This window comes from Rhincodon typus, chromosome 6, assembly GCF_021869965.1.
Source record: "Rhincodon typus isolate 14 chromosome 6, sRhiTyp1.1, whole genome shotgun sequence".
NCBI lineage: Eukaryota > Metazoa > Chordata > Chondrichthyes > Orectolobiformes > Rhincodontidae > Rhincodon > Rhincodon typus.
The window spans coordinates 19,845,079-19,865,500 of NC_063337.1; the positions used below are offsets into that span (position 1 = coordinate 19,845,079).

Here is a 20,422-nt window from a genome sequence, read left to right on the forward strand (position 1 = left end):
CATTTGGTTTTTCTACTGGGCTCCAGGTGATTACAATCCTTGCTAATATTTCCAATAAAAACCTACCCATTTCCAATAATATTTCCAATAAAAACCTACCAATTACATGAGACTAAACTCCATCTAGTGGTTAAGAAAAGAATAACTCAAAAAAAATTCAAATGATAGTTACAATTGTCAGGACAAAGTTCAAATATTTCAATTCACTTTTTCTCCACCCACAATAAATAAATCAATCATTAAAATAAACTCTGACAAAAATGAACAATTGAGAGACAATCCACAAGTTTTTTTATTTTGCTATTTACTACAAATCAATGGCACAGTTATTGAACATGCTGTTGTATTGTAATTGAGTACTGATGCACAATTCAAGTTTTTTACCCAGAATGTTTGACACCATACATTTCCTCCTTAAAAAACAAAATATTTTAGCTTCTGAAGTCTTTCAAACTCATGAAAACGTAATTTTATGGCAAGGAACAAGGAGGATTCTCAAGCAAAAACTGAAGCCAGATTGGTTCAATTAGAAATTAAATCAGTATCGTGCATTATTCAGTCTGTAATGCTTTAGCATTTGTTCCAGTGTACAGTTTTGACACTTAATAACTTTGAATCCTGTGGTGAACTTAGAGCTTTAACACTCTGTGCTTGTTTTAAACCATTAAGTAGAAGTAAATTGAAGCGATTATTTGCATTCAAGTTTTTCTATTTCAGTCACACTTCACAGAAAATACCAACAGAAAAATAATCAGATACCTGCAAATCAAGTGCTTCAAGGCTAAAACTTTGAAATTTTCACTGAGACATTATTGAATTAAATTATTCAGCTCTATTTCAAAACTTCAGTATCATTGTTTACTTTCTTTTTGGCGAATCCCAATCTAAAGCAGTTTCATATAAAGGCTACATGTTGCTCCAGGTGATAGTGGCTTCAAATGTCCAAATTTAGTTACAAACAGTTGCAGATTCAGACATGTTAAGCATCCAGCTAAATCTACCACAGTGAATTCTATGCACGTTAATGTATGGATTTGTCACGTGAGTGGTGAAAAAAAAATCTTCAATGCTGGTCCAACCATGGTCACTAGCTGGCAAGGAGGCAGAAACAGCTCTCAAGACTGGTTTCAGGTTGTAATCAAAAATAGCCTGCTGACTGCAGTCAATTTTGAGATCCCCTACATAATTAATTAATTGGACTTGAACTATGTCCCCCAACACCGGGAACAGGAGTGAGGAATGCCATGCACTGGACATCATCTAAATCAACAGAAGCAGTCTCAACGTGTCCCAGATTTAAGTATAGCTCAGCTCACTTCAACTTGTTTGGAATCATCTTTGACCTCTCTCAAAATGATGCTAATTCACAGATTTTATCTAGCCTTTCCATGATCAAAGTGTTTGTGCAATTTTTACATCATGGAAATTACAAACTGTTTTAAGTACCAAGCCCAAAATCTGCCACTGGATTCATAATGTTACAATAAAAATCTAATTACAGACCAAACATTACGAGGATCAATAACAGTGCTTCAAAATATAAAAATTAAGCAATAAAAATGTGTTCTAGGGCAATTTCTTTCAGTAAGTCAAATCAAAACATACTCTGCCTAAATTAGAGATAGACCTGGAAATAGCAGGTCAAACAGCATCTGTGGTGGAAGAAAAAGAATTAATATTTCAGTATGTTGATCTTTTAATCAGTATGGTGTCTCTCTCCAGAGATGTGGCCTGACCGTTTAAGTATATCCAGCATTTTCAGTTGTACATTTAGATTTCCAGCATCTACAGTATTTTCATTTTGTCTGGAGAATGCCCCATCACACTGAATTCTCAAAAGTTTAGAAAAAAGTAAAGCTGATTTTAATAATTTCTAATTAACCACTTCCTCAGGAACCAGCCTGTTTATTGGTTGTCAAATTTGCCATTCTAAAATGGGTTTTTTTCCAACAAAACATTATTTTGATCTATCATGTGGCTGAAACACACCGGGGTATATTTTCCTTCACTGACAATACTGAAAGCATAACTTCTATGAGGTAGATAACAGATTGGACAAAGTAAAATTAGTTCAAAGTAAACTCAATGAATACAAAAAAGGGTTCAGCTTATGCCAGTAAAGAGTAATGAATTGGATGATCAGCCGTGATCATATTGAATGGCACAGCAGGCTCAAAGAGCTGAACGCCCCAGGCCTACTTCTATTTCCTATGTTTCTTTGTTTATGATTCTAAAGAGCTAAACTAGGACTAAGACTAAAACACTGAAGAGGAGTCATACTGGACTCAAAACATTCATTCTGTTTTCCCTCTCCTCAGATGCTGCCAGACCTACTGAATTTCTCCAGTATTCTCAGTGTTTGTGTTTCTAATCTAAGAACAGACTGATGGCAGGAAGTTTCACATCTCTCAGAATAAATAAGTTAAAAATAGAAAATGCTAAGCAGAGCAGGGAGCCTCTGTGGGGAAAATGAGAGCAGAAGAGTTACTGTTCCAGGTCAAGTATCTTTTGTCTGAATAAAATACATTGAATAAACTTCCATGACAATAGTAGCGGTGAAAATTCTGGAATTTTTTGAGAAACTGCTCCTATAGGATGTCTCTGAGAATGAATTAGTTTCTGTACAAAGCTTCTGGCTGAATGTACGAAAGGTTGGTCAAATGTCTTCTCCCAACTGCAAATATTACAATCTGAAGACTAGGCAAAAAGCAGTTTCTACTCTCACCACATTCTTGGACAATTAAGGGAAAACGTGACTCAAAAATGAAGGTTACAGGAAAAGAGACTGAAGGTTAGCAGTCACCCCTAATAAAGAACTATCAGAATGATACAAAGATTGCTGGTCAGGCTGTAGTTTACCTTGAAAACCAAGCATGCAAAGTCGATGTGCCACCAAGTTTCTGGCAACTTGCAGAGTCTCAAAATAGGCACTAGGATTGTGATCAACACATTCAAGGAGTTCGATATATGTTCAGGGAAATGCTCCGGACACTCGCAAAGTCACAGACTGCAGTAGCAGGCATACTTCAAGGAAAGGGGTTCATCAAGATTGGGGGAGGCTTGGTAGAAGCGAGAATTTGGACGCAGAAAGTCACTGCTTAAAATCATTTCTCGACTCCTCGTTCTGCCTCATGCTCCTTTCTCCAACCATTGTATAAAGATATTGCATGTCATAATTTTTCAAATATACAAGGAGCCCAGACAGTTTTAGTAGTCTCTCAATACATTTAATTTCTTTTCCAATTTTTAAAAAACTGATTGCCATTATATGCAACAGTAAGTGCTCACAGTGAAGAACAAAATATTAGGAGATTGCATTCATACAAAGTTCCATAAAAGACCACAGACCTGAAATGTAATCTCTCCCTGACCTGAGTATTACCATCATTTGCTTTTTGGATTTCGAATTTACAGCAAGCACAATATTTTGCCTTTTGCAGTTTTCCTGCCATTTTCATATTTAAGTAATGTTATGCATGAAAACTAAACAGTTTCAGACCACCAGCAGGCTTTGTCACACCACTTAAACTTCAGATTAGGTGAAAGATATGTTGACTTTAGTAGAACCTGGATTTAAACAATGCTCAGGTAGGTCTACTGGATCTACTAGGCAAAAAAAACCTCAATTCTATATGTCTAATGTGAAATTGGTTGCAGTAGTTTCTCATTCACAGAATAACCACGCATTCAGAGATCTTTCCTGGTTAAGTCTGCATCATAGCTAGCAGCAGACTGCAATATAATTTCTCTTGCTACTCATATCTTTCATCAGCTAATGATTTAGAACAATAGTCTAGTGTAACATGGTCCAAAACACTGATCTTTATTGTATAAAGAATTTGGATTACAGACCATTTAAAATAAAAACATTTTATCGTCACAAAAAAAAGTGCAAAATCATTTCTATGTCAATAGTTAAGGCCAATAAACTTTGATTCCAGAAGCGCACTTTGAAGTCAGTTTAAATTAGGTTAACTGTCAGTACATGTCTAAAGTTAGGAGTGTCTGTATTTTGAAGATGACAAATCCAGCAATTTGACTTTTTTTTGGGTTGTCCTGCATACTTGTGCTCTTTTCCTCTTGTTTCTTTTTACCTCCTTTTTTAAATAAAAGAACTCCTAACCCAGTTCTAAAACAGACCCAAGTTTAACCATAGATATTATTAGTATTACAAACACGGAGTTCCAGAGCACATTTCAACTCCTAAGCAATTGCTGAACACATTTCTGCGTTCTATAGTAGAACATGTGCAAGAAAAAAAATACACTTTGAGTATGCAATCCCCTTTAATTGTTTTAATGTTTGAATCAGAAACAGGTTGCACTTTTCAGTCAGTCATTCTGTAGTACCCACAATTGGAGTTTCAATGAATCAATATAGATTTAACAGCACAAATGGAGTTCTGACATTCCAGCTTCACTGTATCATTCAGATTAGGCAGATGATGATACATGGATAAATCTCAGTGGTCTTGATGCATATACAATCCAAGTTGAGTTTGAAGGCTGTTGGATCTACTAAAAATTGGGGTAACTGCTGAAAAGAAAAAGGACATAAAATATATGGAGAACTATTCACGTTTAGTGAGAGTGATATAAGCGAATGGCAAAAATTTCACCTGGTCAATATACACTATCTATATTAGGAGTTTCCAAAATGCAGTTCTCGACCTACTATAGGGTCATGGAACAACTAATTTGAATCATGACATTCCTCTCCTCCACTGCAGCCATGTAACCATAAAGCAGACATTCAGGGGGACAGTCCTGGGATGAGCTCTCAGGTCCCCTGATATGCATGCGCACAACTCTTTATCTCCTTGATTTGGTGGGCATGGCTTAATGGAATAAGCTTTGACACCTGTTTAGTGTCTCTAACAGAGGCTTTAAATATCCTAGTGTAGAAAAGTTAGAGGTTGACCTTCTAGAGACGTTCAAGATTTAAGGGTGGTGGTAAAGTAAAAGGTATTTTGATGAGTTGGGAGTAGGCAAGATTAAAATAACCATTACAAAAAGAAAATCAGAAAAAATAGGCTAAAATTGTTCTATATAGATTTTTTTTTGAAGAAAAGGGTGTTAATTTCTTTGGAAATACTGGAATTAATAAGGATATGGAGAGTAGGATTGGTCTAGGTGGCTTAAGGAAGAAAAATACCATATATATTTGAATGGTTTGTCTCCACGCTTTAACCTATTGTTCTAATATCTTGTGCAGTCTGAGAAACACCTCACCTATGGATTTCACCCTTTGCTTCTGTAAACCTATTACGAATCATGAATGTTGCAACAGCTTCTGCCACCTAGAAAAGAAATTGAAGGTGACATACTTTGATTGAATACAAAGAAAATTTAGGTTTGTGCTCTAGATATCACAACCATATTCATCCACTACATCAGATTATAAGCTTCTAAGTATAGTTGGAAGTTAAACAAATTTCACCTAAAGTCTGGAAGGATTTCGATAGTCACACAAAAATAACAACCAGAAAATATTGGAAAGACACAGCAGATGCATGTCAGTTCTGAGGAAGGCTTTTCATCCGCAGTGCCTTTCTCTTTACAGTTGATAATAGTTCACTTTTTTTTATTACGGCTTCTGCCGGTTATAGATTTTTATCAACTTTGATCTGTCATGTTAAGTTTGTTAAAAAAGTTTTGAAGAAATCGCATGCATTTAATTATTCAAATCATTAAAAATAAGTTATAACAAATTTTACAATTCTACACTGATTATGAAAAATTACTGGCTGCTAAAATAAAACTCAACTGATTATTTTACTTGATAAAGCTTAAACCAACAAAGGTCACAAAATGCTCTCTTACTGCTCGGAATTGGAGATATTGCTGGTCATTAATTCCACCTCTAACTACAAATATCAGGCTCAAAATGTATTAAAATTTGAATGCCATAACTAAATCAGAGATTTCCTCTGAGGGAGGCAAATCTCTCTGCTTACTTTGTCTGGGGCGTCTTCATGTACAGCATGGCCACATTGTGGAAGAACTTGCATCTGAAATTTTCCTGAAAAAATAAATGAGAATCATAATCACATTAGTGAATTGCTTGTTGTCATTTCAGAATAGTTTTTTTTTAAAAATTGATTTCTGTGATGTGGGTTCCCCTCTACCCCTCTCAGACAAAGGCTAAATTTTGATCAAGTCGTTAATTGATCAAAGTTAAAAATCAGTACTAAAAGGTATTCATGATGGAACCAGCTGGATATACTGTTTACATAGTATCAAAAGTAACAAAAAGGTTGAAACAGAAATACTATGCATCAAGTTTCACAAAGAGCAAAATGTTTTTAAATATGGAATTTACATTAAAGATGATAAGCACAGACTTAAAAATTACATTTGTTACTTAAACTAACATTTTGAAGCTATAGAATATAAACTAGCTGAAAATTAAAGATGAAAAGTTCATATTACTACCTTGCATTTGACCAATTGTAAGATCTCGATCTAATCTGTCAACACCTGCAAAATAGAAAAAAGGTAGCCACATAGTTTATTGAACTTATTTAATAAAACATATAAAAATAGTTTTCAAAACTGAACAAAGGTAGATCAAAATGAAATTGTACCTGCTAGTAATAGTAGTTTGGGGATTGGGCAGCCGAGAAAGAGGTTGGATAGCCCTTTAAACCACCCCTCCCAGTACTTCTCAGTTTTGGACAGCTCAACACGCCATGTGTACTGAAATAATAAACATTAAATAACACTGTTAGCTAATTGTTGAATAGCCCAGACAGAGAAAGAAACAGAATTAATCCATCAATGCTGCAACAGCTAAAACAATGAATTCTCAGATACTGTACATTCAAAGCAAACATTTTGGAAAAATAAGCCAGAGTTTTGTAGGCAGTCTTGTGTTGTGATGTTGCACCTTATGATATTGTTGTTACATATAATTCACCAAAGGAAGAATGTATAGGTTATGGGGAAACAGCAGGTGTAGTGAGAATGACTGAATACTTTTCCAAAGAGCCATCACAAGGCACAATGGGCTGAATGGCCTCTAGCTGTGCTGGAACAATTTATTTCTATGAACAGGTTAAGAAGTCATTTTAACTCCCTGCTGATAAATTTTCAGAGTGGAAACCTGATTGCCACTTTGATGATGCAGAGTAGTACCATTGCCATTAAATTACTGGGCAATAATGTAGCCAGTAAGGATTTAATGTCTTCAGAGGAAGGTTGAATAGGAGGAGTTAGAAGAGAGATAAACAGAGGAACAAAATACATATAAGCATCCACATGGCCAGCAGAAACCAACAATCAACGATAAAATCAATTACTGTATTCACTTAAACTACAAAGTTTTACTTTTTAAAAATTTTGAAAATAAACTTGAATTTATCATTTGATTTTAAGAGCTGTTTACATTACTGGGCACTTTTAAGTTCAAGGGAAAAACATGAAAAGGCTTGCAACTTTAAGAACAGGAATATTGTTACGTTCAAAAGGTAGGAAAAAACATTTTCAGGAAAACAAGCAATAAAGCAAATGAATAGATGGCTTACACTCAAAATCTACAGATCATTGCTTACCTCAGTTTTACTTTCTTTCAATTTTTTACTTGATTCAGGTTCCTTCTCCTTCTTCACTGTCCCTTCTTCCTCCTCTGCCTCATCCTCTTCCTCTTCATGAATAGCAGTGTCCACAACAGAATGGGAGCTCCCTGCAATGTTGATATCATCCTCACAACTTGAGGAAAACAATTCAGAATGAGTAAATAATTAACTTTGCTTGAAGTTTAATTATTTCCCCATATAAGATTCTTGTTACAACTTTATTAAAATTCTATTTGGAACTTAGAGTTAGTTCCCAGGGATTAAATTCACCCAGCAATACAATTTAAAGTTGTGAATTTAGAATTCAGTCAAAACATCTATCCAGATGGTTTGAGATGATGTAAATTTGCATTGCAGTGATCATCTGTACACAGTAAATAGATTGCTCAAGTCATTACAGAGCAGCAAGAATTAATTTCTAGCAGCTCCCACCTTTGAGGTATTGGCAGTCCTACTATTCACCAACGGGGTCTGAGCTCTGAAACCAGAAGATACAGGACATTTTCTGAAGTTTAAAGAGAGACTGAGGGAACCTGTCAGAATGGATTTCTACTGGAATTTGGGATCTTTACTGTCCCATTAGACTGCAGATTTGGAGCATTAAAACCAACAGAAATTACCTCATTATATTTGTAAACTTTTGGATAGTGTTTAACAAGGATCCATTTTAAGTGAGACATTATGTACAGTAAATGTACTTTGGCAGGAATAGTAGATGAGTTGACTATTATTTAAATGGAGAAAGACTACAGAATGTGCTGCAGCACAGAATGATCTTGGGATCCCAGAGCGTGAATTACAAAAAGCTAGCATCCAAATCCAGTGGGTAATAGCGTAGGCAAAATGGAAAGCTTGCCTTTATTTCAAAGTGAATGAAGTATGTATGGAGGTTTTGCTAAAACTATGCAAGGCGCTAGTCAGACCACAACTGGAATACTGAACAGTTTTGGGCCCCTTATCCAAGGAAAGATATGCTGGCATTGGAGGCAATCTAGGGAAAGATTCACTAGGCTGATCCTGGGTATGGACACATTTTCATAGAATCATAAAATCTCTACAGTGTGGAAGCAAGCCAATTGGCCCTTCGAGCCCACACTGACCCTCCAAAGAACATCTCCCCCAAACTCGCCACCCCCACACCCTATATTTTTCCCCATGGCCAATTCACCTAACCTGCAAATGTTTGGACTGTGGGAGGAAATCGGAGCACCCAGAGAAAACCCTGCAGACATGGGGAGGATCTACAAACTCCATTCTGCCCAAGGGTGGATTCAAACACAGGTCCCTGGCGCTGTGAGGCAGCAGTGCTAACTACGGAGCTACCATGCCACCATTTTCTTATGAGTAGCAGCTTAGTAGGTTTGGTTTGTACTCATTGGAGTTTAGAAGAATGAAGGAGATCTTAGAGAAACGTGTAAGATTCTTAGGGGATTCTTTGTCAGGTTGGAGGTGGAGAGGTTGGTTCCCCTTGTGGGCAAGTCCAAGACTAGAGGGCATAGTCTCAGAGTAAGGGATCACCCATTAAAGATAGATGAGGAAGAATTTTTTTCTCAGAGTGGTGAATCTGTGGAACGTTTTTAATCACAGAAGAATGCTGAGACTGGGTTATTATGTACATTCAAGACCGAGATAGCCAGATTTCTAATCAACAAGAGAATCCAGAGTTATGGGGATAAAGAAGGCAAGTGGAGTTGAGGATTTCCAGATCGGCCGTAATCTGGCCAAATGGTGGGACTTGATGGACCAAATGGCCTATTTCCATTCCAACACCTTATCATCTAAAACTAGAAGTAGGGTTCTAGGATCATCCTAGATAACTCCTACTTTTTCATTACATTACAAATTGCTTCGTTAAACCATTTACCTTACCACCTCAACACTTGATCACTCTGATCTTGCATCAGTCCATCATCAATCCCCCTGCACTTATTGTTGCTGTCCATTTTCATGCTCACTTCTTTCATAAAAATCAAAATCAGGTCTACATACCTTTCACAGCAGCCTCAAGTCACGAACGACATTCTCTCTCCTCAATCATTCTGCAGCCTTTGACATGACTGATGACAGCATTCCCCCACCATAACTCTACTGCATTCTGTAGCTTAGTTAGATTGTTTTATTCTACTGTCACTTATTACTGGAACATAACCTTTGTTATTACTACCCACTATGTATCTTCATTCCAGAATTTATCCTTGGCACCCTCTTCTTCCACAAAATAGTTTCCACAATAGCATTCACCAAGACAGCGTCAGCATCTAAATGCAAGCCAATGACGTCCAGCTGTACCTCTTTTCCTAATCTCCTGGCCACTGCATGTAAGCTGTATAATTTTTGCTTTGTATCAGTAGTCAAGCTGCAGTTAGACATTAGGAAGACAGCTGAAACAATTGAAATTTGATACAAAGTGCCTACCATCTACAGAGTTTCCATTCCCCTACCTTTACGTTGAACCAGAGTACCTGCAAACTGTGTTGTATTTCAACTTGTGTTGAGCTAGTGACCCCAAATCATATCCAAAACACAGACTGCCTACATCCATCTCTGTAGCTTTATCTGTATCCACCCCAAAATCAATTTTAGTCCATCTGATAACCAAAAACTCATCCATGCCTTAGTCACCTCTAATTTTGACTGTTCTAATGGTGTCTCATCCACTCACCTCATCCAACTCAGATGCCTTTATCCTATGCCAAGCCAAACCTCAAGTCCAGCATCCATTTTTACTGTTTTACACTGGCTTCTGGTCTCCTGAGATCTTTGCCATGTTTAAATCCTCCCAGGCCATCAGATCCTGAAGACTTTTTTCTTTAAAAAAATTCACTCATGGAATGTGGACGTCACTGATTCAGCCAGCAGTTAGTGCATCTTTGTATTTTTCCTATGTTTCTATGAAATGCCTTAAGATTTATTTTGTACTTTAAGAAGGTTTTATAAAAAATAATTTGGCTTACCAATAGCGATGTGCTAAACTGCACTCTGGACAATTAGGGATAAACAATATGTTGGCCTAGCCTGACTTCACCTGATGAAGGAGCAGCACTCTTAAAGCTTGTGATTTCAAATAAACCTGTTGGACTTCAACCTGGTGTCATGTCGACTTCTGACTTTGTCCACCCCAGTACAACAATGGCACCTCCACATCATAACAACTTTAAAAAAAAAAAATTGCTTATGGGATGTTATGACAAAATCTGATGAATAATACTGAAGAAACTAAGCATAAAATTTCACCTAGACAAGTTAATTAAGAGATTCAAATTTCCACAAAGAAACAAAGTTTGTCAGGGAAAAAGAAATATTTTCCTGCCAATACTGCACAATATAGACTGTGTTAGTATGGAAGCGTTAAAACAAAAAAAAACTTACAGTTTTACTTGCCCAACCATGGAGACTTTTGCCGATTCCAGATTTCGTATCTGACCACTTTTCACACTGTGTGAGCAAAGAAATGTGAAATAAGAACTGCTACATTCGAGTTGAGTTACATAGATCATCAGTTTAATGCTATATTTACCAGTGACATACTTCTGATTATTCCCAAAGTAACATAAAAGTGGATAAATAAGAATTTACAAAGAGTAAACTCAGCATCACTGTGAACATTAAACCTCCCAAAGTGCCAGGGATTATGCTTTCTGAAGACACATGATGTGTTGGCACTGACCCATACAAACCAAGGAGGATGCATCTATTTTGACCAAATTGGTCTAATCTGAGTCACCAGTGGTCCACTATGCATATCTTAAGAATCTCCAGTAAAAAAAATTGGAACATTGAACAACAGCTGCTAGTTCAAATTATACCAGGGTTGCAAATGTTCTTTATTCTTTAATGGGATGTATTCATCACTGGCAGGCAACAAATGCTGCCATTATCTCCTTGTTACTCCTAAACTGAGTGACTTGCTTGGCCATTGAAGAGTGTAATATTTTACTGCTGGTCTGGAGTCACATGTAGACCAGACAGATAAGACCACAGATTTCCTTCCCTAAAGGGCATTATTCAAGATTGAATTGAATTTAAATGTCATGAGGGATTCAAACCAGTTCCCCCAAAGGATCACCTTCAGCTTATCAGTCCAGTAATATTACAAAAACACCCCCAGAAAAAAAATGCAAATCTTTGGAGACTTTTCTAAAAAGGAACTGGCCTCAGTTATCATCTTTGCAACTAGTCTCTGGTATTCATTGTCTAACTTCACTTTTGAACATTTAGACAACGTGGTGTCCTGATGAAATTATGTCAAACATGTGTCACCAATTTGGTGGAAAAAAAATTGAATATCCATTGTGGGCAAGGGCCATCAGTTAATTCCGAGAAATCGGAGGAGAGCTTAAACTTCAGTGCTGCTTAAACAAATAATTAATGAAATTAATATTAAACATTTTATTTGATACAAATCCCACTTGATGTAGCTAGAAATTGATGCCCATGCCTGGTTGCTCTGAATTGAATAGCTTGTTCAGTCAAATGAAATAGCATATACGAGTGAACTATTTTGATGCGAGACTGGAGTCATGCGTAGGCCATTTAGAACAAAGTTCCAGGTTTTGTTCTTAAAGGACATTATCAAGCCAATGGGCTTACATGACAATCCAATTGTTTCACCTTCACTGATGTCAGCTTTTTATTTTCAGGTTAATTCTCTAACTGCTAGTTGAGCTCAAACTCAATTTTTAATCCAGTTACAGAAACAATACACTACTGAACTCCAATATCAGCAGTTTTATTCTGAACATAAATTAGTTTTATGCCACAAAACTAAAGTAATTAAGAAAGCTAATGGAATACTGGCCTTTATATTGAAAGAACTGGAGTAACAGGATGCAGCTACAAAGAACATGTCAGGAGTGTGATGGAACAGTCCCCACTTGCCTGGATGGGTGCAGTTCCACAACAGTCAGGAAGTTTGACAACATTCAGGACAAAGCAGCCTGTTGATTGTTTGTGGATGTAGGTCATTCGTCCCGTCTCAGAGGTCCATGCCTGGCAGTGGCTTCCAGAAGCAAAAACCGTGCATCGGTACATGTGCCTTGTAGCTGGTGGACTAGCCTTGGGGAGTCACGTGGTGAGTTACTCACTGCAGGATTCCTAGTCTCTAACCTGCTTTTGTAGCCACTGTATTTATATGGCTAGTCCAATTCAGTTTCTGGTCAATGGTAACACCCAGGATGTTGAAAGTGGGAGATTTCAGTGATGGTATTACCATTGAATGTCAAGAGGCAATAGTTAAATTGTTTCATATTGGAATGATCATTACCTGGCAGTTGCGAGACACAAATGCTCTTTGCCACTTTTCAGACCAAGCCTGGATATTGCCCCGGTTTTGTTGCATTTGAACATGGACTGCTTCGGTATCAGAGGATCTGTGATTGATGCTGAACTTTATACAATAATCAACAAACATTCCCATTTATGATAAAGGGAAGGTGATTGATGAAGCAGTTGAAGATGGTTGGGCCTTGGACACTACCCTGAGGAACTACGCTTGTGATGTAGTCAATAGTGTCCTGCCTCTGAACAAGGAGGCATGTTCAAGTCCCACCTGCTCCAGAGGTGTGTGATAACATCTCTGAATAGGTTGATCAAAACTAGGAACTCCTGCAGAGAATGCCCTGGGGCCAAGATGATCAACCATCTACAACTCCAAGCACCTTTTGTTGTACTAGGTATGATTTCAACCAGTGGCAAGTTTCCTCTCTGATTCTAATTAACTCCAGTGTTGTCAAGGAGTCCTAGCAAAAAAGTCAAACAAATGTAGCCTTGATATTGAGAATTGTCAATCTCACCTCATGTCTGGTACTTGGCTTTTTTAATCTATGTTTGAACTAAGGCTGGACTGAGGTCAGGAGCTTACTGACCCATTTACATTCAAAAGCCAGAGTGGGGTGACCCTTACTTGCAGCATCAACAGTTCTTTCGAATTTATTTGTGCTAAAACTACTTTCTACAAGTATCTATTAACATACAGTCAATTGTTACCACATGCAAGGCAGAGCATGAAGAAACTACTATTCTGTTTTTTCAACTGTTACCATTATAAGATCTATAAGAATTATTCGGAATTTGTTAACTGACAGACTGTGTGCAAACAGATACCATTGCTATTTCATTAAACTTGGAATACAAATATATGCCTCTAAAACTACTTCCTAATTTTTACAGTTTTATCTGCTTTGTAGTTGCTTTGCGTTTGCTGAAGCAAAAGGCAGCATGGTAGTTCAGTGGTTAGCATTGCTGCCTCACAGTGCGAGGGACCCGGGTTCAATTCCACCCGTGGGCGACTGCATGGGTTTCTTCTGGGTACTCCAGTTTCCTCCCACAGTCCAAAGACATGCAGGTTAGGTTGATTGGCCATGCTAAATTGTCCATGGTGTCCGGGGATGTGCAGGCCATGGAAGTGTAGAGTGGGTCTGGGTGTGATCCTGTTCAGAGGGTCGGTGTGGACTCCATGGGCTGAATGACCTGCTTCCACACTGTATTCCATGATTTAAAAAAAGAAATTATCCAAGTACAGGTAGTTCTGTTTCATGTTTCATTAGCACGAATTGGCTGTAACATGACTGATGAATAGTAGATGCTGCTTGGATAAGGTGAACTTTCTGCTGTACAAGTATAGCGATTTCTCTATAAGGCAATTTTCTATAGCACAAGGTCACACAAAAACACAACTATCACATTACAGTAGAACTACCAGTACACTTTTTTTTTACTCATCTTTGGATTCTCTTCTTATAGATGTTTTTACGTTTGATAATCTCAACAAGTGCGTGGCAAAAAGACAACTAAATTTATGAAAATTATCATTCTATTAAATACAATTTCAACAGCCATGATGGCACTTGTTGAGGTGCAACACAGAAGGAAGTGGCTACTGATAACGGAAAATGCTGAAATATTCAGATCAAGCAAATCTGTAGAGACAGAAGAGACAACATTTCAGGCCAATGGCCTTTCAGCAGAATGTTCCCAGTTTTTCCTGTTTGTCTTCCTCAAAATGACACCATACCTGAGTATTTCTAGTAGTTTCTGTTTTTATTTCAAATCTGTGGCACCCAAATTATTTGGCTTCTGAAAAAAATATCTAATGCAGGAACCAGAAAGTACCTTCATTCAAATTGATTTTCACATACATAGATCTGGACGTAGTAAGGCTCCACAGAATTCCAAGACAATGTAAAAAAAACTGAAAGCTTCAAAGACATGGGATTCTATAACAATAGAAAGCTCAATATTTGGCCATAGATTAATGAAAATAAGTCAGCCATAGATTGATCTTTAAAAGAATGAAGGGAACATCAAAGACTGTTGAGGTAAGCAGGTGTTTCTTTTTAAATCATTGTACAGGATGACTGGAGACCAACCCATTCCACCAAACAACCCAACAAAAACTGCAGCACAGTTGCATGTCATTGTGCATTTAATATTATATACAATATAAGGCACATTTTTACCACCTCAAATAGCAAGTACACAAGCCAGTATGCTGTAGAATTCAAACCAGTGCAGAACAGTAGCCAGTCAGACCGATATATCTCCACAGGTTCTACATTTTAATTTCTACATTGCTGCTCAGGGAAGCCACAATGAAGGAATCTGACAGAAGTAATAGTCTTAGCAACACTCATCGGTCTGAATTCCAGATGTTATGGTTGCCACACCACACTCTCTTCTCCCTTTAGCAGAGACGTCACGACCTACGACATTTATGTTTTATTCAATACCCTATGAAATGACTGAATTACATTCTACATGAATTGAGGACAGATTTATCTGTAAAGGACATGAGAGAATTCATATCACGAACAAAAACAAAGTTGCTGGAAAAGCTCAGCAGGTCTGGCAGTATCTGTGAAGGGAAAAACAGAGTTAACATTTCGGGTCCAGTGACCCGTCCTCAGAGAATTCATATCATTAGACTTCAAATTTCATATTTGTTAACAGTATTGCTACTGCAAGATACAAGACATTCATATAGATTTACAAGGATGTTGCCAGGGTTGGAGGGTTTGAGCTAAAGGGAGATGTTGAATAGGCTGGGGCTATTTTCCCTGGAGCGTCAGAGGCTAAGTGGTGATCTTATAGAGATTTATAAAATCACGAGAGGCATAGATAAGGTGAATAGCAAAAGGTCTTTTCCCTGGGGTAGAGGGTTCCAACTAGGGGGCACATTTTTAAGGTAAGAGGAGAAAAAGATTTAAAAAGGGACCTGAAGGGCAATTTTTTCCCATAGAGGGTGGATTGTATGTGGAATGAACTGCCGGAGGAAGTAGTAGATGCAGGTACAATTACAACATTTAAAAGACATTTAGAAAGGTACATGAATAGGAAAGATTTAGAGGGATATGGGCCAAACGCAGGCAAATGGGACCAGTTTAGTTTGGGAAACTTGGTCGGCACAGAGTTGGACCGAAGGGTCTGTTTCCACGCAGTATGACTCTATAATAACACCATGGGCTCTTGTCTTCTTTAGCAGACACCTGTGCAGCACCTTGTCAAAGGTCTTCTGGGAATGTAAACATATCACATCCATTGGCTCTCTCGGTCTAACTTGCTCATTGCCTCTTAAAAGAATTCTGACAGATCTGGCAGCCATGACTCCCCTTGACCATGCATTTTCAAGATCTCCACAATCTCATCCTTAATAAGGGACTCTAAAATCTTACTAACAACTGAGGCTAACCAGTCTATAATTCTCTGACTTCTACTTCCCTTCTTAAATACGAGTGCTGGATTAGCTATTTTTCAGTACTCTTGGGCCCTCCTCGACTCCAGGTGATTCCTGAAAAATTACCAATGCCACCACAATCTCCTCAGCTACCTCTTTCAGAACCATGGGGTTCAGTCAATCCAGTCCAGGTGATTTATCCATCTTCCGACCTTTCAGATTTCCCAGCACATTTTCCTTAGTGATGGACCCTAAACTCACCTCTGCCAACCAACACTCTTGAATTTAAGAGAAGTTCTGGTATAATACTGGTGTCTTCTACCATGAAGACTGACATAAAGTACCTATGCAGTTCCTCTGTCATTTTTTATTCCCCTAACTATTTCTCCATTACTGCCATTTTCCAGTGCTCCAATGTCCACACTTATTGCTCTTTTACCTTTTATATATTTAAAACAACTCCTATAATCTTCCTTTCATATTACTATCTTTCCTCATTCCATTTTATAATCCATCTTATATTTCATCTTCTCCCCCCTTATTGTTTTTGTCATTGTCCATTGCTGGATTTTAAAGACTTCCTAATTCTCTGGCTTCCCACTAATCTTCACCACATTGGATGCTTTTTCCTTTGCTTTTATGCTGTCCCTGACTTCCCTCGTCAACCATGGTTGCCTCATCATCTCCTTAGTATTTTTCTTCCTCCTTGGGGTGAATTTCTCCTGAATTACTCCCAGAAATTCAAGCCATTGCTGCTCCACCATCTTCCCTGCTAGGCTCCTCTTCCAATCAACTCTGGCCATCTCCTCCCTCATGTCTGTTTCCTTTACTCAAGTGTAATACCATTACATCTGATTCCAGCTTCTCCCTCTCAAACGGTAGGGTGAATGCTATAATATTGTGGTCACTGTCTCCTAGGGATTCCTTCGCGTTAAGCTCCCTATAGAAGCCTGACCCATTTCACATCACTAAATCCAAAATTGCCTTGTGGAGTCTACCACAAGCTGTTTCCAAAAAAAAAACCCATCTCATTGATATTCTGTGAATTCCTTTTCTAATGATCCACTGACAACCTGATATTCCCAGTCCACGTGGACATTGAAGCCTCCTTGGTTATTGTAATAGTGTCTTTCTTACATGCCTTTTCCATCTCCGGATTTATTTTCTGCCCCAAATCCTGACTACTGCTAGGAAGGCCATACATAACTGCCATCAGGGTCTTTTTCCCTTTCCGGTTCATAACTTTACCCACGCAGATGCTTTGCCTTCCAACTCTAGGTCACTTCTTGCTATTGAAAATTTAATCTTTAATGAAATTAAATCAATGGTTAATGCTTCAGAATGACACCCTCTCACATGCCTCCAAGAAGTTGAGATGGTTCATACAGTCCTTACTTACCAGTCTTACCAGCCTCAGTAATGAAGGGGTGCTGCCATCACTTCTCTGTTGGAATACTTGAACAATTATTTCCACTAGCCTCACAACTATTTTCTTGTTGAGCTTTTATAGACAGTGCAAGGTAATCACTGCTATGGTGTTTCGATTTGAATTCTGCAGAATGGTCAAGGTATTTGATATTCTTATAACAGTTATAGGTATTGTTGCAGCCTTGAGTAACAATTCATATTTGTAATAATACTGATTTCAGACTGCAACAAACAATTCAGCAACAGCAGTCAGCAACTTCCTGAAGGCTCGAGTGCTATGCAGCAGGAAACATACATGCCTAGCTTAAAGTGGAAACTTTGCTTATGGTTAGGTTTGGTCTGTTCTGTTAAAGCCTAGAAGGTGGCAGGGCAGCGATTTTATTACAATTGCACCAGTGCTTGGGCAGCTCAGAGGCTACATTAGCCATGTTTGGAGAGAATAGTCTTTGTTTCCAGGCAGTCAGTCTCTGATCCAATGCTTTGGAGCAAGGGAGGAAATTTAATTATGGTGCAAGATATCATGCCAGCTGCCTGAATATCTGGTACAGACCTGCAGGAGGCAGCATAGATGCCTGCAAAACATTTGCATGTGCAAATGAAAGTCTTATTTATGTAGATTCTAGGTTGTCCTACTGCAGCAAGCAAGGAAATGTGCGCTCCACCTGGGTAAACATGCAATTTTCCCTGTAAATCAAATCTCTGACATCCTGACATTGCTCCTGCTTTATGGCATTCACGTGCAAGGATATGAAGTCAATGACTTAAATCTGATGAATACGGACCTGCAAAAGTGATTGCAGGTGTAATTTGCAAACACTGGAATGACCAAAGCATTAAAAGTTTAAAGGCAACAAGGATGGTCAGCCATATACAAAGATGTGCCTGACATCACACTGTTAATAACGACGTGCTGCAGCAGTTTATAAGCTCTGTCTGCCTGGTAAAGCAAATCTTCGTCACAAAAAGCACTATTTGTTTGTGAACTGTAGGCAAGACATTCAGGGTCTATGTGCATGGTACAAAGCATCCTGCAAGCTGTGCTTCATTTTGTTCCTTTAGCTGTAACTCACTGCAAGTTGGCAAGATCCTCCTCCTCTTCCAGTACAAGCACCAAACCCATGAAACTATCAGAAATTTGCCAGAAGACCCTAAATTTTTATCAAGTTAACGTTTTACTTTCATAAATGATTTGTCAGTTCCAGCAACCCCAACACACAAAAGAAGCATACTAGTTACCAAGCTCAAAAATAACTGATGTTCCTTTAAGTTCACTAGAAATTCACCCTTCATTCTTTCCATGCCAATGACTTCTGCAACTGATTTATGAAATGATAAATGGAATTCTAGAGGTGTTTAAAAGGAGTGCACACTCTTAAAACAATTTAAACTTCTGAGGCAAATTGTGTCAGAGCACATGTGAGAAACCTGACTTTGAGCTTGAGTGCTCATTTTGCCAAAGTGCAAGTATTATTCCCATGCAATTCACCTCATTTTCTTTACATGCTTACAAAAAAAAATTATCTTGTTTTGTCCAAATTTGGCTCAAGCTGAAAAAACGCTCAAATGTTTCCAACCCTGAAACAGAAATGGACACTTACCAATGTTTGGACGAGGGAATGGCTAATTCTTACCCAAGCCTCTAATTGGACTGTGACATCATGACACTTTGAATGATAAGACTGCAGATTTATTCTACTGCAACTTCAGTTTCCTTTGGGACAATGTGGCAATTTTTCTCTTTGAATAAAGAGCATTTTTGTAGAGAATGTCTCATAGAAGGGACAGAAGAGTTACTTGCATTCAGAAAGGTAAAAAATCTCACCTCCATTCTATGGCACTTTCAATAGAGTTGAACACTTTAGGCCGACTCCGTAAAAACGTTTGCATGCTGTTTAAAGCGTCCATTGCCGTGCCTAGAAATTTTTTTTTAAAAAGTTAGAGACTTCAAGTGAAATTTAATTTATACATACATCACTAATAGATATTGTTAAGTTATAATGTTCTACAGCTGGTTTCTAAGAGCTGTTATGCAGGGTCTCATTATATCTATCATTACTTTTAGAAAAAGATCCAGTCAACTTAAATCACCCACCTTCCACTACATCAATCACACACAGACCCACAAGAGATGGCACCAGATTCTTTGCTGCAACATGAACGGCTATCGCTCCACCCATACTATGGCCAATCAAAACAACGGGGGGAGAATTTTCACCATAGAGCGTTTCCACTATAATACCAATGTCTCTGTAAAAGAAAAAATATATTTTGGAAACAAAAGCAGCATTCTCAAAGTTGCCTCACAGATGGTTTTAAAGGTTACTAGGTTATGTATTTAAGGTGGAGTAGAATTCGACAACCCAATGTCAAGATAACTTAACACATTGTATTCTGGATTAGCTTAATACATAATTTGTTATTTTCTTTTATTTGTTCACGGGTGTGAACAAGGTCAGCATTCATTGCACAAAACCCTTCAAATAGTAGTGATGTCCCTTGAACTGCTGCAGTCATACACAGTGCTGTTGGGGATGGCGCTTCAGGATTTTGACATAATGACAAAGATATACAAGGTGGAATTTAAAATGCCTTCCCTCTAGAGGCAGGCTGAAAGGGTGCATGATGAGAATGAGACCCAGAACACCAGAGCCAGAGCACGTTGTTCAAACAAGTGAGAAGACAGAGTGTCGGCACAACATCGAGGGCCGAAGGGCCTGTACTGCGCTGTAATGTTCTATGTTCTATGT

The 20,422-nt window shown here is 38.0% G+C and overlaps 1 protein-coding gene across 3 annotated transcripts in view; it reads right to left on the minus strand.

Moving 5' to 3' along the window:
- Window positions 1–268: 268 nt before the first annotated feature.
- The window catches only part of ppme1 (protein phosphatase methylesterase 1), a 44,727-nt gene continuing 24,573 nt past the window's right edge, over window positions 269–20,422 (minus strand). For 2 of the 3 annotated variants that reach the window (XM_020509901.2, XM_048597625.1), the window contains 9 exons: window positions 19,768–19,922; window positions 19,498–19,588; window positions 10,946–11,011; window positions 7,553–7,709; window positions 6,587–6,698; window positions 6,435–6,479; window positions 5,957–6,021; window positions 5,232–5,299; window positions 269–4,536 (listed from right to left, as the gene is read on the minus strand). In XM_020509901.2, coding sequence (XP_020365490.1) covers window positions 4,518–4,536; window positions 5,232–5,299; window positions 5,957–6,021; window positions 6,435–6,479; window positions 6,587–6,698; window positions 7,553–7,709; window positions 10,946–11,011; window positions 19,498–19,588; window positions 19,768–19,922 — 778 coding nt within the window. In that variant the 3' untranslated portion in view covers window positions 269–4,517. The remainder of the gene's footprint in view (window positions 4,537–5,231; window positions 5,300–5,956; window positions 6,022–6,434; window positions 6,480–6,586; window positions 6,699–7,552; window positions 7,710–10,945; window positions 11,012–19,497; window positions 19,589–19,767; window positions 19,923–20,422) is intronic. The other variant, XM_048597624.1, reaches the window with a different exon arrangement.